We start from the raw sequence: 19,868 nt of genomic DNA on the forward strand, positions 1-19,868 counted from the left end.
GCTTACGGGACGATGGTATATGGCATTCAGTGTAAACATGCCATAGATGTTTATAAAAATAACAAACCTATTCAACAATTTCTTGTAACAAAAAAAAATTGTGCATCCACATACAAAACATAATTTTCAAAGCGAGGACAGCATGGCAATGTTTCACATCTTCAACCTGTCAGTTCTAGGGCATCGGAAAATGTGGAAATATCCATTAGACTGGCTCAAATATATATCAAAGAGATCATTTCACGTTACTGTTTGATGAACACATAATAATCGTTCCTTTGAATAATCTGAGAGATGTTTTATGTTTTAACAACGCAGTGTTTCAAAATAACATTCATCGTCGGTGTCAAAGTGGGAACGGGATTACCACATATCTCGGTTGATTTTTCAGAAAACCGTATGAGCAATTGACAGTTTCTTTTTGTTTACTTTCTCTTTCGATTATTGTTATGTGATTATAAAGATTTTCTTGAATTTAACAGTTCTATCTGAAAGCTGAAAGTTTCGCGTAACGTTTTATGCAAAGAGTTGAGTGATGAACGTGGAAACCTCTTGGTAATTGATAAAAGAGAAAGTAAACAAAGAGAAACTGTCTCTTGCTTATACGGCCTTCTAAAAAATCAACCGAGATATGAGCATTTAGGAAAGCATAACAAGTGATCAGGTTTCACAAACTCCGGATTGGATGGAACTTTGCACACGTTTTCAGTAAAGCAAAGCATTTTTTTTTGTACGAATGGGGTGACCGATTCGACTCAAGACTCATTTTTGAAAAGGGTATGTGATGTGCTGTGATGTGGAGCCACCATAAGTTCAAGGGCTTGCCAGTGGATGCGGCTAGACTTACAGTAGCCCCGATATGACTCATCCATTCACTTTCTTACTATAGCTGTTACCGAAAAGTGAACAAAAAGGGTTGGGCGGATATGTAAGCAGAGTCACTCACTCGTATTCTGATGGAATAAAAAAAGCTTTTCCAATCATAATTTCCAGTGCATGGATGAAGCATATCGATAAACATGCTTGAACCCGCCTGATGGTTTGTTCGAGAAGGGCGCGTCAGGCTCGAGTCAAACCTTCAGAAAGAATCAAGTTTCCTTCAAGTGAATTGGGCTGGCTATTTACAATCCCTCGTCCAGTCATCAATTCTTCCGATGCACTGTGCTTTTATAATAATAAATTATGATGTCCTCATGATAAATGTTTTATATTAATATAATATAATGCAATGTAATACAGTGTAATACATAATATAATAAATATAATATGATATAATAAAATATAATATAATATAATACAATATGACATTATATAATCTATATATAAAGAAGTTTGTATGTTTGTAATGACATAACTCCGAAACTACTGAACGGATTGCTATCAAACTTGGCACAGATACATTTTGCTCTTGCATTTTCCTTTTCCATGACGTTTCGATTTTCGCTCGCTTCGTTTTTAGCAACATAACCGTTCGAACATGACATATGTGTTAGAAAGATGGCAGTATTTTCAAATTTAAAACAATTTTATATTCATATTGATTTATTCAGCTTGCAACAATAAATGCTGGAAGAACACAACTTTCTACGCCCATTCGAAGTAGTTCATCGAGATAAGAAAATTTGTGTGTGAAAAATAATTTCATTGTTTTTTCTCGGGATACAGGATGATATATGTAATTAATGTCATTTTTTTTTTGCTATTAGATGGCTGAACCGATATCGTCCATCTAACAGGCCGGTTCAGGCGATACAGGATGATTGATGTAGAAATTTCACATAAATTTATCGGGTTCACTGATTTTGAGAGTTGACGATCAAATAAATTTATTTCAGTTTTACCGCTATTCAGTTTTCGATACAGGAAGGTACCCAAACTGAATAGCTACGATTTCTCTAAGATGGCTACACTGATTTTCAAAAATGTCGAATGTAATGAAATGGTTTAAAATTCCATAAGGCGAATTTTACCGACTTCGGCTACACCGATTTCTGAACAACACAAATTTAATGAACAGATTCAAATTAAAATAGACTTATGGTCCCATACAAAATGACCAAAAAATCTTCGAAGTTGGACTCAAACACAACTTAGGTTTGCAATGATATATAAACTAGTGAAAAAAAAATGATAGCATTGCTGACGAATCGCTATTTGAAAAAAAAAAATAGCGACAAGGGACGCGGACGAAGTGAGCTCACCATCCTCTAGACTAGTTTTTGAAAAAGGTGTATGAAAATACTAGTAATACTCAAAACTGGAGTAATTCAAAACTAATTATTTTTTTTCAATATGATGCTTAAGAAGAAGTTGTAGAAAATCAAGTGAAGTCACTTGAAAAAAAATAACGCCAACAAAAATCGAAATGATTTTTAAAAACCTGTTTTAATCCAACTAGTGGTGTAATGATGCCTTTCTCATATCAATCATACTATCATATATAAAACAGTGGTATTCTTCAAAATAATTTTCTTCGATTCTTAAAAGAATAACCGAAATCGGTTTGTTTGACCGTCTACTGATAAAAACTATCAATTGGAGAAGATTTGAGGTCGATTTAGAATACTTTTTACGGTTTTTCGCCCTTTTCAATGATGGTATAAAATTTTTAACACACTTTACCCTATATTTCCGGATCCGGAAGTCGAACCAGGAATTACGTATGGGACCACAGGATCTTTCATTTGAATCTAAGTTTGTGAAAATCGGTTCAGCCATCTCTGAGAAAAGTTAATGCACTTATTTTCACAATATTTTGCACATTCTACCCCATAATTCCGGAACCGGAAATCGGATCCAAATAATATTCAGGAATTTTGTATGGGACCACAGGATCTTTCATTTGAATCTAAGATTGTGAAAATCGGTTCAGCCATCTCTGAGAAAAATTAGTGCACTTTTTTATCAATTTTTTGCAAATTTTACGCCATAATTCCGGAACCGGAAATCGGATCCAAATAATATTCTGGAATTTTATATGGGACCACAAGACCTTTCATTTGAATCTAATTTTGTGAAAATCGGTTCAGCCATCTCTGAGAAATATTAGTGAACTTATTTTCACAATTTTCTGCAAATTATACCCCATTATTCCGGAACCGGAAGTGTCTGTTCTTTCTGTCATTTCTGTATGTAAGTTTCGTCGTCATTGCAATGGGCTAACATCAGTTCCGGCACCGAACCAGATCGAAAAGGTTTGAAAGTTCCTTCACGGTTAATAAGATGTCAATTTACTCTAAATCCTGATAATAATAGTCTTCCTTTTTTAATTAAATTCCACAGCTCAGCACGAATGTTACATATTAATATTCACCACTGCATCAAGTTAATTCGAATTGGTGACTTCTTTACCTTGTAAGAAGTGTAAATTGACTCCCACCCCATCTACCAAGCGGGGGTACGCGACCTGTAGCTCATCATCCAAAGCCTAGGGTACTGGTTTTTCTTCTTGTTGTTTGCAACACATGCGATATATGCTTCATAGGCATGACTTCGAACCAACTTAAAGTGCGGCTCAGTTGACATAAATTCAATATAATCAAATATTTAAAATTAGTGTCAGACAGACCTGGAGACATCGATAGCGAAATAGCTAAATTAAAAGAAAGCACTGATTGATAATGTCATATCGTACCAACATAATTGTGATCTAAATCACACTAAAATCATAGATCGTAGTTTTAAATCTACTTTTTTACCAATGTTAGAAATGTGTCATATTGTAAACACTCCTAACATTATCAATCACCGCACAGACATAGACTACATACGTAGGCATACTCCACACTAAAAATTATCCACTCTAAGATCTCTAGATCAAAAGCACAACACATTGATAAATTATCATCTCACCATTCTTGCTTAAGCTCAGACACGCAAATAAGATCACTGAATTCAGACCCTCTCATTATTTACCCACCATCTTTGAAAGTGACGTTAGGTAGTGCATAGTGTAAAAATAGGCTAATGTTCAAAACAAACTTTATTATCGAAACGTAAGAAATCATTCAATTTGAATATATGTAAACGACTCTCAATCAACAGTTTTGGTGATCGCACATATGTTTAATATATTTTAGAACAGTGGCAGAGGAGGTTTTTTTTTATTATGCAAGCAACACACAGTGTTAATGTTCTGTACATAACATGATATCTTCTATAAACAATAAACTTACTTTTTCCCTTGAAAAAGACCATAACCCGTGGTCGAAACGTCGGGAAATATTTAACAGCCGTTCATATTTAACGGACCGATAGAGCCGAATACATAATTATTGCTACAAAATAACAAAATTTCCAACTTACAACTATATGATGAAATTGCATAATCTTGAATCGAGTCGGTCTCTTTATCCGTGCAAAATAATGATTATGACATTTTTTTTCAACTGTTTACACCTGGGTTTCGTAGATAAACAGCACTATTTTCATAGAAACAATTGAACCGATTTCGACAATCTTGAGCTCATTTGGAAGCTATGGCAAAAAATCAGGTTCCAATGGTTCGTTCCAGAGAAATAACATAGTCCTATAAGTGATTTGATCAATAAAGGGCATGATTCTATGATTTAGACAATCTGAAGCTAGTCTGGAAACTACAATGGCCACGGATCAAACGTAAATAGACAATGATAGTCACTTCCAGTTTCTAAAGTTATATAAAAAATAAATGACGCAACCAGTGGAATAATATCACGGAACGGAACTAATAATCGAACTAGGCAACTGGTTGTTTTCTGAGTTTTATTTCACATTAAGAGTAGCTTAATTGACAAAACTATTTCTCAGAATTAGAATAACAGAGGATTCGACCTTCATCTATATGGTAAATTTTCGCAAATTTTATTTCTACTATTTCAATCATCAGCCTATTCTCAGTCTGCTTTCTTAGTAAGTACTGTTAAAAGTAAGAAGCTAAAATCCTTCCAGCATGCGATCGCAATTATCCATGACAGAACATTTCTAGTAAAACATATGTCGAGTACTTCCCAAATTGCCAGTGTTTTGATAGTATACAACAACTCAATTTCAGGAAATAAATAAATAATAATGCGGGATTTTTTCAAGACATGTCTCCGAAAACATGTATTTGATATATCGATACGTTTCAAAAAACCATTGCTATTTTGTAAGTTAGTGTATCAGTGAACATGTCGAAACTCTTTCCAAGGAAAGAACAGTGGGTAGTGTTGATCCATAACTTTGTTTAAAAAAGTGCTGTTGAATCCCATCGAATTCTAGGCGAAACTTGCGAAGAACATGCTCTATCGGTCGCGACTTATGAACGTTGGTTTGAATCATTTAAAAGTTTTTTTTTCATTCTCTTTGGCAACATCATCATCGCCCACGGAAAGCCTTCGTAGCCTGGGGGTGTTTCCCGCGGACCCACAAGAACAAACGAATACAGCCACCATGTAGGACCCATCCCATCAGCTGAAGACTGAATCCCCCAGAGCTGCGTTGATCAGCACACGACGTCTTGAACCAAATACAACAATCTTATAATTCAAAAAATTATCCTAGTCTTAAGTACTGTTTAAAAATGCCTTCGGCATCTTGAAGCTAAACCAGTGTGCCTTATAAAATATATTGTTAAATAAAAGAACTATTCTCCACGTCGCGTCTTTTTTTTTTGCTCGTTCAATCCGAATGGAGATGGAATGAAGTCTTATTTTTTGTTCACTAAACGAACGGGGCCCGTATTGCAATCCTCCCGGACCAAAAATAAAATGAAAAACCGATGTGTGGAATTATTGTTTTTCGGCATTAAACAAAGAGTTTTCTACACCAGATTCGAAGAGTGATGAGAAATGGATTTACTTTGAGGATTCAAAGCTCAGAGAATTCAACCTCGGCCAACCATCGAGCATCAACTGCCAAACCTAATCGCTTCGAAAAGAACGTTGCCGTGCATTTGGTAGGATCAAAAAGGATCAAATGAATCATTGCTAGAAAAACGACCAGAATAAGCATTAAAAAGTAATTTTTCAACACGACAACGTCTACGTCCTTACAGTAAAAGCGGTCAATGACATCACTTCGGAACTCACATGCGAACTCCCACCCTTAAGGGGCGGGTAGGGTCTGACACTTTTGAAAAATCATTTATTATTTTCTTTATATTTTCTTATAGTAAAACATTTGAAGAATTTTCCGTGAAATGTTCAAGCCTATTGGAACGAAACTCTAGAAGTTATTGACCTTTATCTATGGCTATCTCATTCTACGAAGAAGCAAGAGCTCGGCGAACAGGCCCATGATTTCTACTTCGATTGACTTCAAAACTTGACAAAACATTCTTGAAATGTTTCGTTATAATAAATTATTAAAGAAAAAATATGATTTTTTGAAAATGTTAGACCCTACGGGCTCCCTGGAGTAATTAATTGTTTCCATGGATTTTATAGACAAAAATCTTCAAACGCATTTTCCTTGAAAGCAGGTTTTGGAAGTCCGTGTCCATCCTCATTCAAAAACTACTGCACCATTTTTTCAAATTTTGCACACACTTTATATATATAAAAAACCAGACCCCAAAGTTTTCCTTTTCGTTTGTTACTTGGTTACTTGGTGGATTTTTTCGTGAAAAATCGTAGTTTTCACTTTGAACAACCACCAAAAGTTTAAAAATTAAAAAAAATCAAACAGAAACGTTGGGGTCCAGAAAATTTCTACTCTAGTTTTGCTGCGTTCATTTGTTCACTTTTGATTAGTCTGCGCTGAGATACAGTGGACACCGCAAATCATGATTTTTAAGAAGCGTTCTCAAAAAATACCTCTTCACCGACTTATTTCTCAATATTATTCCACGAAAAAATTACAAAATGTTGTTCGAATGACGCTTTTTATCATGCAAAACATTTGAATTCATTTTGTTGAACGATAATTTTGGAAAAAATCGCAAAAATGATGATTTTTTTTTCATCGTTCAGACCCTACCCCCTTTAATCACTCCCCGGACTTGGCCTCTAACGGCTATCATTTGTTTTCATCAATGTCTCTCGCGCTTACTGAGCAGTATTCTACTAGTTGTGATGATGTGGAAAAATAGCTTCACGACTCGATCGCTTCAAAAGATGAACAGTTAACAGTTATAAACTGTAAACGCGTTGATGAGTCGAAGACGGAACGCAATGAAATGGAAAATTGTTGAATACTAATAATTCGGATAAAGTCTAATACTATTAATAGAATTTTTAAAATGTAAATCCTTAAACCTTACGCTGAAAACATGTATGCGTTTTGACGACTTGAGTAAACAAAAACAGAATATATAGTGTTTATTAACCCTCAGGGTACGGACTGGGTTACCGTAACCCGAGCGAAATTTGAAAGAAGCGCCATACGAAGAGAAGTCGGCGAGGGGGGTCCGGACCAGGGGGGGAAAAACTTATAACTTATAGGTACACACTATTAGAGGCCCAAGCGGCAGAGTCAGTCTCTGCTTTGTGTCCGAGCTAGACACATATAAACATTGTGCTCGGGTGTGGTACACCCAGTCCGTATCGAACGTTACAAAATCCAAAATTTTCAAAAAAATTAAGTTTTAATTTTCGTCTGTTTGCCGCTGAGGAATAAAAAGGTAAGTAAGAATACGTACTCTTTACTTAATTTTGTAGATTCTAACCTCAAAATAACGCGTTGTACATGGTGTAAGCGAAGTATTGTAGTAGATCTCAATCACTTGAACGTACGTCTTATATCGAAATCTTTGCTGCTCGTAGTGAATTATAACTCATTAAATTTTGTTTCTTGTAATTTTTCGTTAAAGAACACGCATTAAAAACATTAATTTTAACCTTTATCATCATAAATCAACGAAACAACGTTTTTTCGCTAACTCGAAAAAACGCGTATTTTCATTTTTCAAAAAATATATAGTTTTTGGAATAAATCAAAAAACCGTTATGGACATTTGTAAGAACTACTTTTTACCTTTCAAATGCGAGTTATACAATGTTAATATTTTTTTTTTCAAAAAGTTACAGCATTTTGAAAAAAAAAAACGTTTTTTACAAAAAAAAATTCAAGACCTGTTCACATTTTTCATTATAATTTTTTTTTTCAATCAGTTAAATGATTAATCTGACAATTCTATTATATTTTTGAGACAATTTCACACAAAATAAAAAAAAAATATTCAAATTGACAAAGTACAGCTCGATATACACCCAATCAAAGTCGCCGGGTTAGGCTAACCCTGTTCGTACTGAACGTAACTTTTTTATAGTCCGTACCCTGAGGGTTAAACATTACTTTCAGGCATTCATTTTGCTACACAAAAAATTATGAAATTTACACGACATGCAAATCGATGGTACTATGAAAATCAGTTGAATCGAAAATTGGACTGAAATCCTTCATCAATGTAAAACTAAAATAGAATAAATTGATTTTTCAAAATAAAAGACTGTAGCTTTGAATTAACGCTTAGCTCTACTTTCAAAATGTATTGAAGTATAATGAACTATAAAATAATTTTCAATTCAATTTCTTGCTCCAAATATGTGCATGAAAAGTGATGCTATTCCACAATTTTTTTATTTGTGTACTTGCAACAATTTTTAAATTGAAGCGCGATCGTAAGCAACAGGGTAACTGTGCCCCCATTCATCTCAGCTCCAATAGTCATCTCATATACGAAAACCATTAGTTAGAGTGGGATCTCAGTCTCTGTTCGATAGATTTTCTTTAAAAGTAAGATGAAATTAAGTGCATTCGCTTCGAGTTTTCGCGTCACTATAACAGCAGTATTGCACAATTTCCAAACTATTTTTTTCTGCGGTGACTCTGCTAATGAGATGACTATTGGTACAATAGCCCTATATTTCCCTTAATTTTAAAATGCAATCCCTCTAATTCTTTGCCGAACTCCTCATATAATGGTAATACATTTTTATAGATCGTTGTTTACCGCTATGGAATTTATTTAATATCTCTCGGAAACTATTACTCGAAAGATTGTAAGTTAGTATATCACGGTAATTATTTATAGAAAATGTGGCTTTTACAAAACGTGTATTGTAGGAACAAATTCATTCTTACCTTTTTACTTCCGCTGGCCATAGAGGAGTAGCTCCAAAGTGTTGAAAATATTGCCGATATTGATCTGATTTAGGATCTTGGGACAATGGGCTACTCTCATAGCCTTTGCACTAAAATATCGATTTATCTCTATCTACAACGTGACCGTTTCCAAATTTCATGTTTCGTTAATTGTTATCCCTTCGTCTCGAACAGAAGTGTTTACTAACTTTCCGTAGATATTCGAGAAGTTTCAATAGATTCCGATGTCCAAGGGCGCAAATGTTTCAATGGTAATAAAAACCGTTCTCAGATCAAATCTGCAACTCAAACACACACACAGATTTCGCAAAACGCGCGTCGGTTTGATTATAAACACGCCGATCGATTATACAATTCCGAAGAAAAAAAAACAGAAAATGACGCTGTAAATGAAACACAGAGAAAAGAAATGCGGTAATTCGATTGTGTCACATTTCCCGACAGTCGGCCACTGGAACTGCGGTCTGCTGCACTGGTTGCATTTCCCGTCTCCATTGCATGTGCTCCCACTACTGTTTTTCGTTTTCGATGGCGTTGCTTTTAATTCAAAACCTATACGGCAGCCGACTTAGACACAATCTCGATCGACCGAAGGAGGAAAAAATCTGCACAAAAAATATCACCTTCAATTTTTTCAATTCACTTGGCAATGGTCACTTTTTCGAGCTCTTTGTTCACTCTTTTCATTTCTGTGCCTATACGGTACGAGTTCCATGAAGTATCATGGAAATTATGCTATTTTGTCCACACGAAAAACCTCTTCTTGCCACACCGCCACATTGCAACCGGCGGTGACAACTTTCGGTTACTAGGGCAGTGCGTGACACTTGGAACTGCTGCTGTCTGGTTGCTGCTGGTTGGATGGCGACTGACACACTTTTTTTTTATTGTTACCTACTGTAGAGAACGCACGAAGTTAGCCGATCTTGAAAAAATTTTGATATGAATATCCTGCTGCTTAATATTATGAGGATAATTATTAATTTTCCCTGATGGCTGAGAATGGATTCATTTTTCATTAGCACTAGAGAAAAAATGTCCTAGTAATACGATTCGTGTATTTTTAAAGTCGAAACGCGTGCTCGGTAAACAGAATCATCCAACGAATCAGACTATATCAACATTTTTGTGCGTTTATTCGGTATTAGTGCTGGTAAATAATGATAAAAGTGCAAATTTGTTGTTTGTTATTTCACTTACTTAATTGGGTGTAGTTTAATCTATGTCTAGTATAATTTTTTATGTTTTCCAAATTATAAGACCTGCAAGACCTGCAACCCCATAGAATTCTACCAAATCTCATCCGGATACTACTTCCGGTTCCGGATTTACAGACTGATAAGTATATAAATTTCGCGTGTTTTTATACATAACAAGAAAAATCGATCCAAATACTTTCGACTAGCAGTATAATTCTTCAATTTTACAGGTCTGGTTAGTTGATAACCAAATAAATTGATTTTTCCGGAGTTTTGGCTACTCGGCCACCCATGGAAGTTGACCATCAATGTAAACTTCCCTTTATGAGCAGCCTAAATAACCTAAATAATGCCGTCGTGAATTTTCCCTTACTGTGTTAAGCGAAGCTCTGGCACAGTAAACGATTTCATTCTTCGCAACTCATGGGATTTAAATGAGTAAAACATTCAAAAAGATCCTACAATGGTTAGCTATAGGCTATTATAAGTCAATATATTTGGTTGATAATTGATAATAGTTAGAGTAGCACAAATCAATCTCCAACATAAACGTACAGCAACTATGAATCTATCCAGACCTTTGCAAAAAGATAAAGCTTCTATAGCTTTGGTTCAAGAACCACATTTCCAAAAAGTTTTTGTTTCCTTCAACTATAACGGTAAGACTAATCCACGTGAAATGCCTCGGTCATGCATACTTGCAAATAGTGCTCTTAATGTACCTCTCATATCGGAGTTCACAAATCGGGAAAATTGTGCTATCACAGTTGGTCTGACGATTGATGGTATAGACAGGAAATATGTCTATTGTTTGACATGTTCGCCGCCTTCTCCAAGCGATGACTTCAAAGAGGTTGTATCATACTGCTGAAAAAGTGAAAGTACTGCACCGCTTACAATCGGTAGTGACGTCGCAATGCTCACCATATCATTTGGAGTAGCACAGGTATAAATTCGAGAGGCTATGATATGATGGAATTTGTGAGCAATATAAACCTGCACATAGTCAATGCAGAAAATCGTTCAACTTTTGCGAGATCTGGAAGAGAGGAGGTTTTGGAAGTTCAGATAGAATTTCGCATGATAAATTGGATCGTCTCCGATGAGCTCGAACCTTCGTTATCTGATCATAAATAAATCTTTTTTGATCATTTAAACGGTATATTTGATATTGTCACATATCGTAATCCTAATTTACAAACTAAATTACCTCCATAAAGAAGGCTTGGCGACTAGATTTTTAGAGCACCAACCAACAATTGAAACCCTAATTGACTTGCAAAATGTTGTCGACGAGACAAACTCACTCATAGTTGCAGCATATGAAGAGGCTTGTCCACTTCGGATTGTGCGAGCTACTACAGGAACTCCTTGGTGGAATGTTGAACTTTCTAGACTAAGGAAACTTTGCAGAAGAACTCGAAACAACCGACGCAGAGATGGATCGAAGGCATTCGTGTCGGCTCGGGAGCTTACAAAAATGCTCTTTGATCGCCTGAGCGAAGTGATTGGAAAGACCTCTGCACAAATGTCTCTAGTCTCAACGAGGCTAGCAGATTAAATAAGTTACTTTCGAAATCGAAGCACTTTTATGTCGGTTTCTTAAGAACTTCAGATGGTACTTGTCTGATGAAGGTGATGTACTTCACTATCCTTTTAGCACTCACTTACCAGGATGTATGGAACCATCACATATGTCCCAGAGACTTTTTCGGGTAGATACGATTCTTGGGCACTTGCTTGAAGAGTTGTGACGATTGAATCGGTCAAATTGGCAGTTGACAGTTTTGCTCCGTATGAATCTCCTGAAAATGATGGAGTTTTCCCAGTATTACTTGTTAACCTTGGAATCCCTACCTATGGTTTTGCCGTCGATTATTATATATTGATGACCGGTATATGCATTAACACTCTATTTGATTTAATACAGCAAGCCCTGCGATCTGTTGAACAATGGTGTTGTCAGGTTGGATTATGTGTAAATCCAGGCAAAGCATCAATTGTGCTTTTCACTCATCGTAGGATAATCACAGAAGCTCGTTCATTACAGTTCTTTAGTTCAGAGGTTGTTGTGGTTGAACAAGTTAAATACGTCGGAGTTATGCTTGATTCAAAACTGAATTGGTCTGCTCACATTGACTTCAGAATTAAAAGAGCTTGCGTGGCTTCCGGCCAATGCAGGCAAGCTTTTGGAAAATCATGGGGACTCAAATCCAGATACTTTCATTGGATCTACACAATTATTGTTAGGCCAATTTTAGCATATGGATGTCTTGTATGGTGGCAGAAAGGAGAAGTTGCGACAGTTCAGTCAAAGTTAAATCATCTCCAAAGGATAGTAATGACGGTGAGAGGAGCATTAACAACAACTCCTAACTGCTACTGTAGAGGCGCTACTGTGCATCAAATCATTACATTTGTTTCTAAAACAAGAAGCATTACCTTGTACATATCGTCTTAAACAGTAAATCTATAGAGTGTCTTGGAAACAGTAAACCTATAGAGTGTGCTACTAGCCACACTCTCTTGTGGTCTCAATTGGCAACTTGGGATGAGTATTTACTTGCTCCTAGTAATCTAACTCTGACATGCAGTTTTCATTTCAAACCTTCCTTTTCGTGAGGAATGGTTGTCTGGTTATTTGGAACGATAAATCGATGAACACATAGTTTGTTATATGCTGGATAGTCGGTCTGGTGCTGGTGTCTACTGTAGTAAAATGTGGCTAGAGGAGTCTCATTCACTTGGTAGATATTGTACTGTATCTCAAGCAGAAATCTACGCTATTCTGTGTGAAATGCAATCGGCACTTCAGCAGAGAATCTGTGGTAAACGAATTTATTTTTGTTCCGTCAGTCATGCAGCCTAGACATCACTCAGTTCGAATGATTCACGGTCGAATCTAGTGATCGCATGTCGAACTCAAAATGAAGACCTCAGCATTTCAAATGCTGTTTACTTCTTATGGGTACCCGGTCATTCTGGTATTACTGGAAATGAATGGGCTGATGAGATGGCTAGAGCTGGTGTAACGAATAAAGCACAAGATTCGTTCTTGGGCTGCATCCAAACATACCAGCTACAGACGCAGCTTGCAAGCATGCGTTCAAACAAAAGCATTTTAACCAGAATTGAATCTTTAAATGTCAAAATGTCTACTGCATTTTCTGCAAGCATCATTGCAGTAATCTGGTCAGAGCTCTGACTGGACATTGCAAACTCAATTATCACATGTCTACTATTCAGCGTGATAAGTAATATTTGGTTGATTCGTGTGGATGCGATTACGGTTCTTCATATCATCTGATATGTAACTGTTCCGCATTGACGCAACTACGTATCCGTATTTTTGGTTCTCCATAAATGGTTAAATCTACGTAGTGTCATTTTTTTTATTTCCCAAGAAAACCTACTAAAATCAGTCAACCAAGCCACAATAATGTTTCATCAGCTTAGCTGTACCTGATGCAATACAGAAGGCAGAAAAAATGAATGTTTTGCATTGCGGAAGTACAAATTTGCGAAAAACACACTTGAAAGGCAGAACTAGAGCCCCTCTAGTAAAATTGTTCCTTTAAATCTCTTCACGAAGAAAACCTTTTTTTCCTATTGTTCATCTCGTAAAGACTTTTGAGAATCATTGTATCTAATTGCCGTTTGTATGTATCTGTAATAATTGAGAATTGATGACACCACCGGTGAACGACTTTTGAAGTTCAAAACGATATATCTAAACTAACTTTCAAAACAAATGGCACATTGGTTTGCTCGCTTTTGGCCTTGTAGTATCATTTCGTTGACAAACAAAATTTATGTAGACCACTTATCAAGTATTTCTAGTAAAACTAAGGCTATAGTTTTAGTTAAAATTTGACAGTCGAGCAGTAAGCAGTTTGCCGTTAACAAAAATAATCCTGCTCGTGAGTATGGTTATTTCTGACAGTTCGATAGTTATTTCCAAATATTGAAAAAAAATTTTTGCCCAGCAATTATAATTTTGAATCTTGAGTAAAAATTACTTCTGTATAACTTCTTTTGTATTTACAGTAAAAGAAAAAAAACAATAAGAAGTTTTAATACATTGTGAATCTCGAAGCTATTGCGTTCTCTGTATTGCAATCAATATACCACTTGTTATCATTTTATTTTTAGTGCAAAATAAATCCAAATAACTTTGAATACGTCAAACTTTGAATTGGGCCGTAGTTTTGGTTAAACTCGACTACTCGAGGAAAATATTTCGATAGTTATGTCAAATTTTAACCAAAAGTTAAAATCATTGGTTCACAGCCTAAGTGCGCAAACATTTGGGCTCAGTACTGTCACGATATTCACGATGGGATAATACAACTGACCGATTATGTTTATTTGTAACACAAATTCGAAGTGTTCTCGTTCTTGGTTAAAACTATTCTTGAAAGTACAATGACTACTTCATCGTTGAAAAGATAGTTGAATAAAGTGGCCGCTGAAGTACACGAACCAGTGCCCAACAAATTATTCCATGTATTTCAAGAAAAGCTGGTTGTTTCATCGAAACCAAAACGAGTTAAAGCTTTATCCATAGTTATCCAAAAATGGTAATTACAAAAATTAATTAATGCATTCAATTGACATGTAGTCGATTTCCTAAATCTACATTTTTAATTATTTGAGATTTATTTAAGGGGGGGTAATTTGAAGCGAAAAACACTTTTTTTGTATTTTTTACGGAGAAACAGTTTAAACAAATTTATTCAAACTTCTATTACATTATAAAGCATCATTTGAAGATTATTTAGTTAAATTTCCGTATATTATTATTGAAAAACATGATAACTCTGCTATTGTTTTGTTCGTGATATATTTAAGCAAAAAAACGCGATCTTTCGCTAAATTTTCCGTCATTTTTGAGGTGAAAAAGTACCACAACATGAAAATGAAAAAATTTCAAAAATGTAGTGGGAGGCTATTTTTACCAAGAAAGTTTGTTCTAAGTTTGAAAAGAATCGGTTTAGTAGATTTTGCAGGATCGTGTTCACGGACATCAAATACTGGTTTTCAGAAAAACGCGTTAATTTTTTTTTTCGAAAAGTGAGCAAATAATATTTTTGATAACTTACGCAATATTTTTGAAATGTTAAACTACAAGAAAATGTAAAAAAAACGATTTCCAAACGGTTTATGCATATTGCGCAAGCCTTACAAGCCAGTTATCGTATGCTCGAGCACCGATATGAAAGTATTCTTAATCTCATAATATCGTTGAACTAACCATGTGAAAGCTGTGCACAATAAGAAACTGCTGTGTAGATCAAATTTCACAAAAAGAGATGTCATACCAAAACATGGCATTACTTGAGAATATTAGCAGACACTATCAAAACGAGACTTCAAGTACTATCAAATAACAAGGACCGATGATAGCTTGTCTTGATCAAAGCATCATTCAAATATTACACTAATTACAATAAATAATTAAATAATTGAATATTCTAGTCAAATTGGGAAGTTATCCTTCACACTAAGAATTAGATTCAAAATCTTTTGAAAAAAAAGCCTAAACTAATTGAGTTTTCATTAACACATTACACTTTCGTTTTTATTACAACTCATATCTTCTCTCTCATCCCTTTAGCTACTGAACGATGGAACGCACAAGTTTCCAGCCAACAACAACACGATACAAACGTGTGGCCTCTAATGGAACGTAAAAAATATGACCACATCGGATGATAATTGGGTGATATAAGTCACCTAAGTCTATGATTTGTGGTTCCAGTCAGCCAATATTGTCTCGGTTCAGGTTATAATTTTAACGGAACATTGGTTATTTCAAGAATGCGCTGTTGAGTCAAGCGGTACGTGAGCTGTGTAATTACAATGCCTTCTCGGGAATCGATTTCGAGTCAGAAGCCTTGACAATCACTTCGAATTCCGGTTTGTGACATTTGACTTGGGTAGGTCGGCTTGTGCTGAAAGGATAGCTAGGATGCCTGTAATTGGCCAAACGCGATCACTGTCAACCGGGTCTGCTGCACATTGATTAAGATAGTCGGTATTATTTGATCCAAGGAGTGAAGGTTATATTGCGATTATTTGCATAATGAACGATAACGATTATATTTTATCGAAGCGTAGCCGTATAATTTTAAATTCGTTCCGGCGCAAGTTCTTCAGACTCTTTCAAACTGAATAAGCGAGTCTGACAAGACGGTTCACCAAAACGTGTGCCCAAGAAGCAATAATTTTTTATAAGGTCAAGTACACTTATGCTGTGTTCTCATCAACTTGTTCAACAACATTGATGAAGATTTGATTTTCATCATCTATCGTCTCAGGCTTGTTTTGGATAAACTACCTCCAATTAAGTTTGGTAACGACTACACAAAAGCATCTGTCACGCGGTAGTTAGTCCGTCATGTGGGTGGCAAAATCTGCAAAAAGTTAAGAAAAAAACATTGTATTAGTTTCAAGTAGATACATCTGATATAATTAAGTGTTTAAGTATCTTCGATGTCGATAGCCTTCAATCGAATGTTCACATAGAATATTATGAAGAAACCTTCGCGATCATGGAAATTGATTGTTAATTGCAGCACAAAAATTTTAGTTCTTAAGACGAACTAAACATTCGATAATGGGAATATATGAGTATAAGCGAGTTTTATAATTCTTTGACACGTTATACATTATTGATGATCGAATGAAAAGTGAATCTTATTAATGGAAAAATGTAAAAATACGGGTCTAATATTTCTCGATGGAGAACGATTTGGACAAATATTACAAATATCTGAGAAGTTGTATATCTTTTTCTCATGGGATTGCTGAATAAATATGCAGATTTGCATTACCTTTTGATTATTATTTTCCAATTTTCTAATGAAAAATACCAATCGTGTCTAATACATCTTTTGTTTTGAAGACAATTTTACTTATGTATAAAATAATAAATCCATATCAACATAGAATGTTAGAGTTAATGAGCGCATTTTAGCCAAAAAACTGTGATTTTTTGTGGAACTATTTCTAGTATCAAAAGATTACTGAGGGACTGTTTTCATCAGACTAGGAAAATTTAAACTAGTAAATGGTTGAAAAATTCAAAAAGATTGTCAATACTTGAAAGAATAAATTAGATTACTTTTAATACATGGGTTGGAAATTCCCGGGCCTAACACATAGATGGCGCTAGTTTTATTACCTTATCTTACCTTACCTAACAGTTATAGTCCTGGGGTGTCCTTTGCTGTATCAAGCATACGTATCCACATAACTCAGTCCATGGCTGTTCGTCGCCAGTCAGCGCATTCCTCCGGTAAAATCTCGTCCTCCCAGATCTTGGTAACGACCCAGTGCAGTGCTTTCACTAGTGCATTACCACCGTGTTTTAGTAGCTCGCTTGGTAGTTGGTCAACACCAGCGGCCTTATTCTTTTTCAACCGGTTTACCTCCTCCTCGACTTTTTGGAGGTCTGAGCCGGCAGTCTATCGTCCTCCGCACGCGTTCCCAAGTTCGTTACCGCGCCACCCACGCTCACCCAAGCTGCATTCTTCTCGGCCACTAACTGTTCACATTCGTCGTCGAACCAGTCGCTCCTTACGTTCGGAGCCGCCGTACCTAGCGTTGCTGATGCAGTGCTACCTATGGCAGAACGGATGTCTCCATCCATCTCCAAGAGTAGCTGCACCAAGCTGCTCTTCCGTTGGTAGTGCCACTGCCAACTGCTCCGCGTAATCTTGGGCTAATCCAGCATCCCGGAGCAGCTCGATGTTAAACCGCGACGTTCGGTTTCGACGTTTGGTAGCCACCGTCGAAAGTTTTGAGCGCATGCATACAGCAACCAAGTAGTGGTCTGAATCTATATTCGCACTGCGGTAGGTGCGAAAATTGTTGTTGTTCGAGAAAAATTTTCCGTCGATCAAAATGTGGTCGATTAGGTTTCCGGTCTGTTGGTCAGGTGATCTCCAGATAGCTTTGTGGATATCCTTGCGGGGAAAGAAGGTGCTTCTGACTACCATTCATCGGGAGGCCGCAAAGTTGGCACATCGTTCGCCGTTGTTATTCGATGCGGTATGCAGGTTGTTCGACCCGAATACCGGTCGGTACAATGCCTCCCTTCCTACCTGGGAATTCATGTCAAAGATGATAATTTTCACGTCTCTGCATGGGCAGCCGTCATAGGCTTGTTTCAGCTGCACGTAGAACGCTTCTTTCTCGTCATCGGGTTTCCCTTCATGTGGGCAGTGCACGTTAATGATGCTGTAATTAAAAAACGGCCTTTAATTCTCAACTTACACATCCTAGCGTTGATCGGCTGCCACCCAATCACTCGGTGGCGCATCTTGCCCAGCACTATAAAGCCAGTTCCCAGCTCATTCGTTGTGCCACAGCTTTGGTAGAAGTTAGCCGCTCGATGTCCGCTTTTCCACACATTCTGTCCCGTCCAACAAAGCTCCTGCAGTGCTACGACGTCGAAGTTGCGAGGATTTAGTTCCTCTTATATTATCCTGTCGCAGCCTGCGAAACCTGGATGGGATGCAGCATTTCATACTCAGCCGCTGGATACCAGAACAGACGCTGTTTGAAGCCGCTCCTAACATGGAGTACAGACGCTCCGACATCCTCTAAAGAGGTCCCCCTTCCCTGTCAGCATACGACCTTTCCTATGGCTGCTCGTACCCCAGCCGGCATCGCGGGGAGGTAGGGATAGGAGTTACTGGATAAGAGGCTAAGAGTCACACTGGGGCCTGAATTACGCATTGTCCAGTCGTTTACCAACCAAATATCAATATCGTCAGCGAAGCCAAAAAGTTGTACGGACTTTCGGAAGATCGTGTCACTCGTGTCGATCCTCGCTCTTCGAATCACACCTTCCAAGGTAATATTGAACAAGACACAAGAGAGCATATCATTTTTCCGTTGCCCTCTCCAAGATTCGAAGGGACTCGAGAGCGTCCCAGATACTCGGACGTAGCACATCACTCTATCCATCGTTGCTTTGACCAATCGCGTCAGTTTATCCGGGAAACCGTATTCGTGCATGGTCAGCCATAGCTGTTCTCGATCGATTGTGTCGAATGCCGCTTTGAAGTCAAGGAAAAGGTGATGCGTGGGTACGTTGTATTCACGACACTTCTGTCTGTACTTGTCTTATCGCGAATATGTGATCCGTAGTGACGCGGGCTCCAGTAAATCTCGCTTGGTACGGCTCTACGAATTCCTTAGCTATTGGTGATAGACGACGGCAAAGGATTTGAAAGCGTACCTTGTAGGCGGCGTTCAGCAATGTGATTGCGCGATAATTGCAACAATCTAGCTTATCGTTCGTTTTGTAGACGGGATATACCACTCCATCCATCCATTCCTGCGGTAGAATCTCCTCCTCCCAAATCTTAGAAATCATCCAGTACAGCGCTCTAGCCAGTGCCTCTCCTCCATGTTTGAGCAGCTCGTCTGTTAACTGGCCATTACCGCGGCTTTGTTGTACAGCGCGGCGGTATAGCTGTTCCATCGCTTCGCGAACTTGGTCTTCCTGGTGGCGCTTTTTCCTCCGGAAAACCGTGTTCTATCTGTTCCGTGCCTGTCTGTGTCGTTCCTCGTTCGTTCTCGTGCGGTGTT

General features: G+C 37.1%; 1 protein-coding gene across 14 annotated transcripts in view; it reads right to left on the minus strand.

Annotated features, from left to right (window-relative positions):
• Positions 1-19,868, minus strand: part of LOC131439077 (myb-like protein Q) — a 236,963-nt gene that overhangs the window by 117,517 nt on the left and 99,578 nt on the right. For 5 of the 14 annotated variants that reach the window (XM_058609659.1, XM_058609656.1, XM_058609655.1 and 2 more), the window contains one exon: positions 9,046-9,449. Coding sequence is in view for 1 of the 14 variants with exons in the window: in XM_058609662.1 (XP_058465645.1) it covers positions 9,046-9,066 (21 nt within the window). In the remaining 13 variants the exon portion in view is untranslated. Of the gene's footprint in view, positions 1-9,045; positions 14,904-16,605; positions 16,682-19,868 lie in introns of those variants that run through there. The other 9 variants (XM_058609657.1, XM_058609665.1, XM_058609654.1 and 6 more) reach the window with 5 other exon arrangements.

Source organism: Malaya genurostris, chromosome 3 (assembly GCF_030247185.1).
Source record: "Malaya genurostris strain Urasoe2022 chromosome 3, Malgen_1.1, whole genome shotgun sequence".
NCBI classification, from domain to species: domain Eukaryota; kingdom Metazoa; phylum Arthropoda; class Insecta; order Diptera; family Culicidae; genus Malaya; species Malaya genurostris.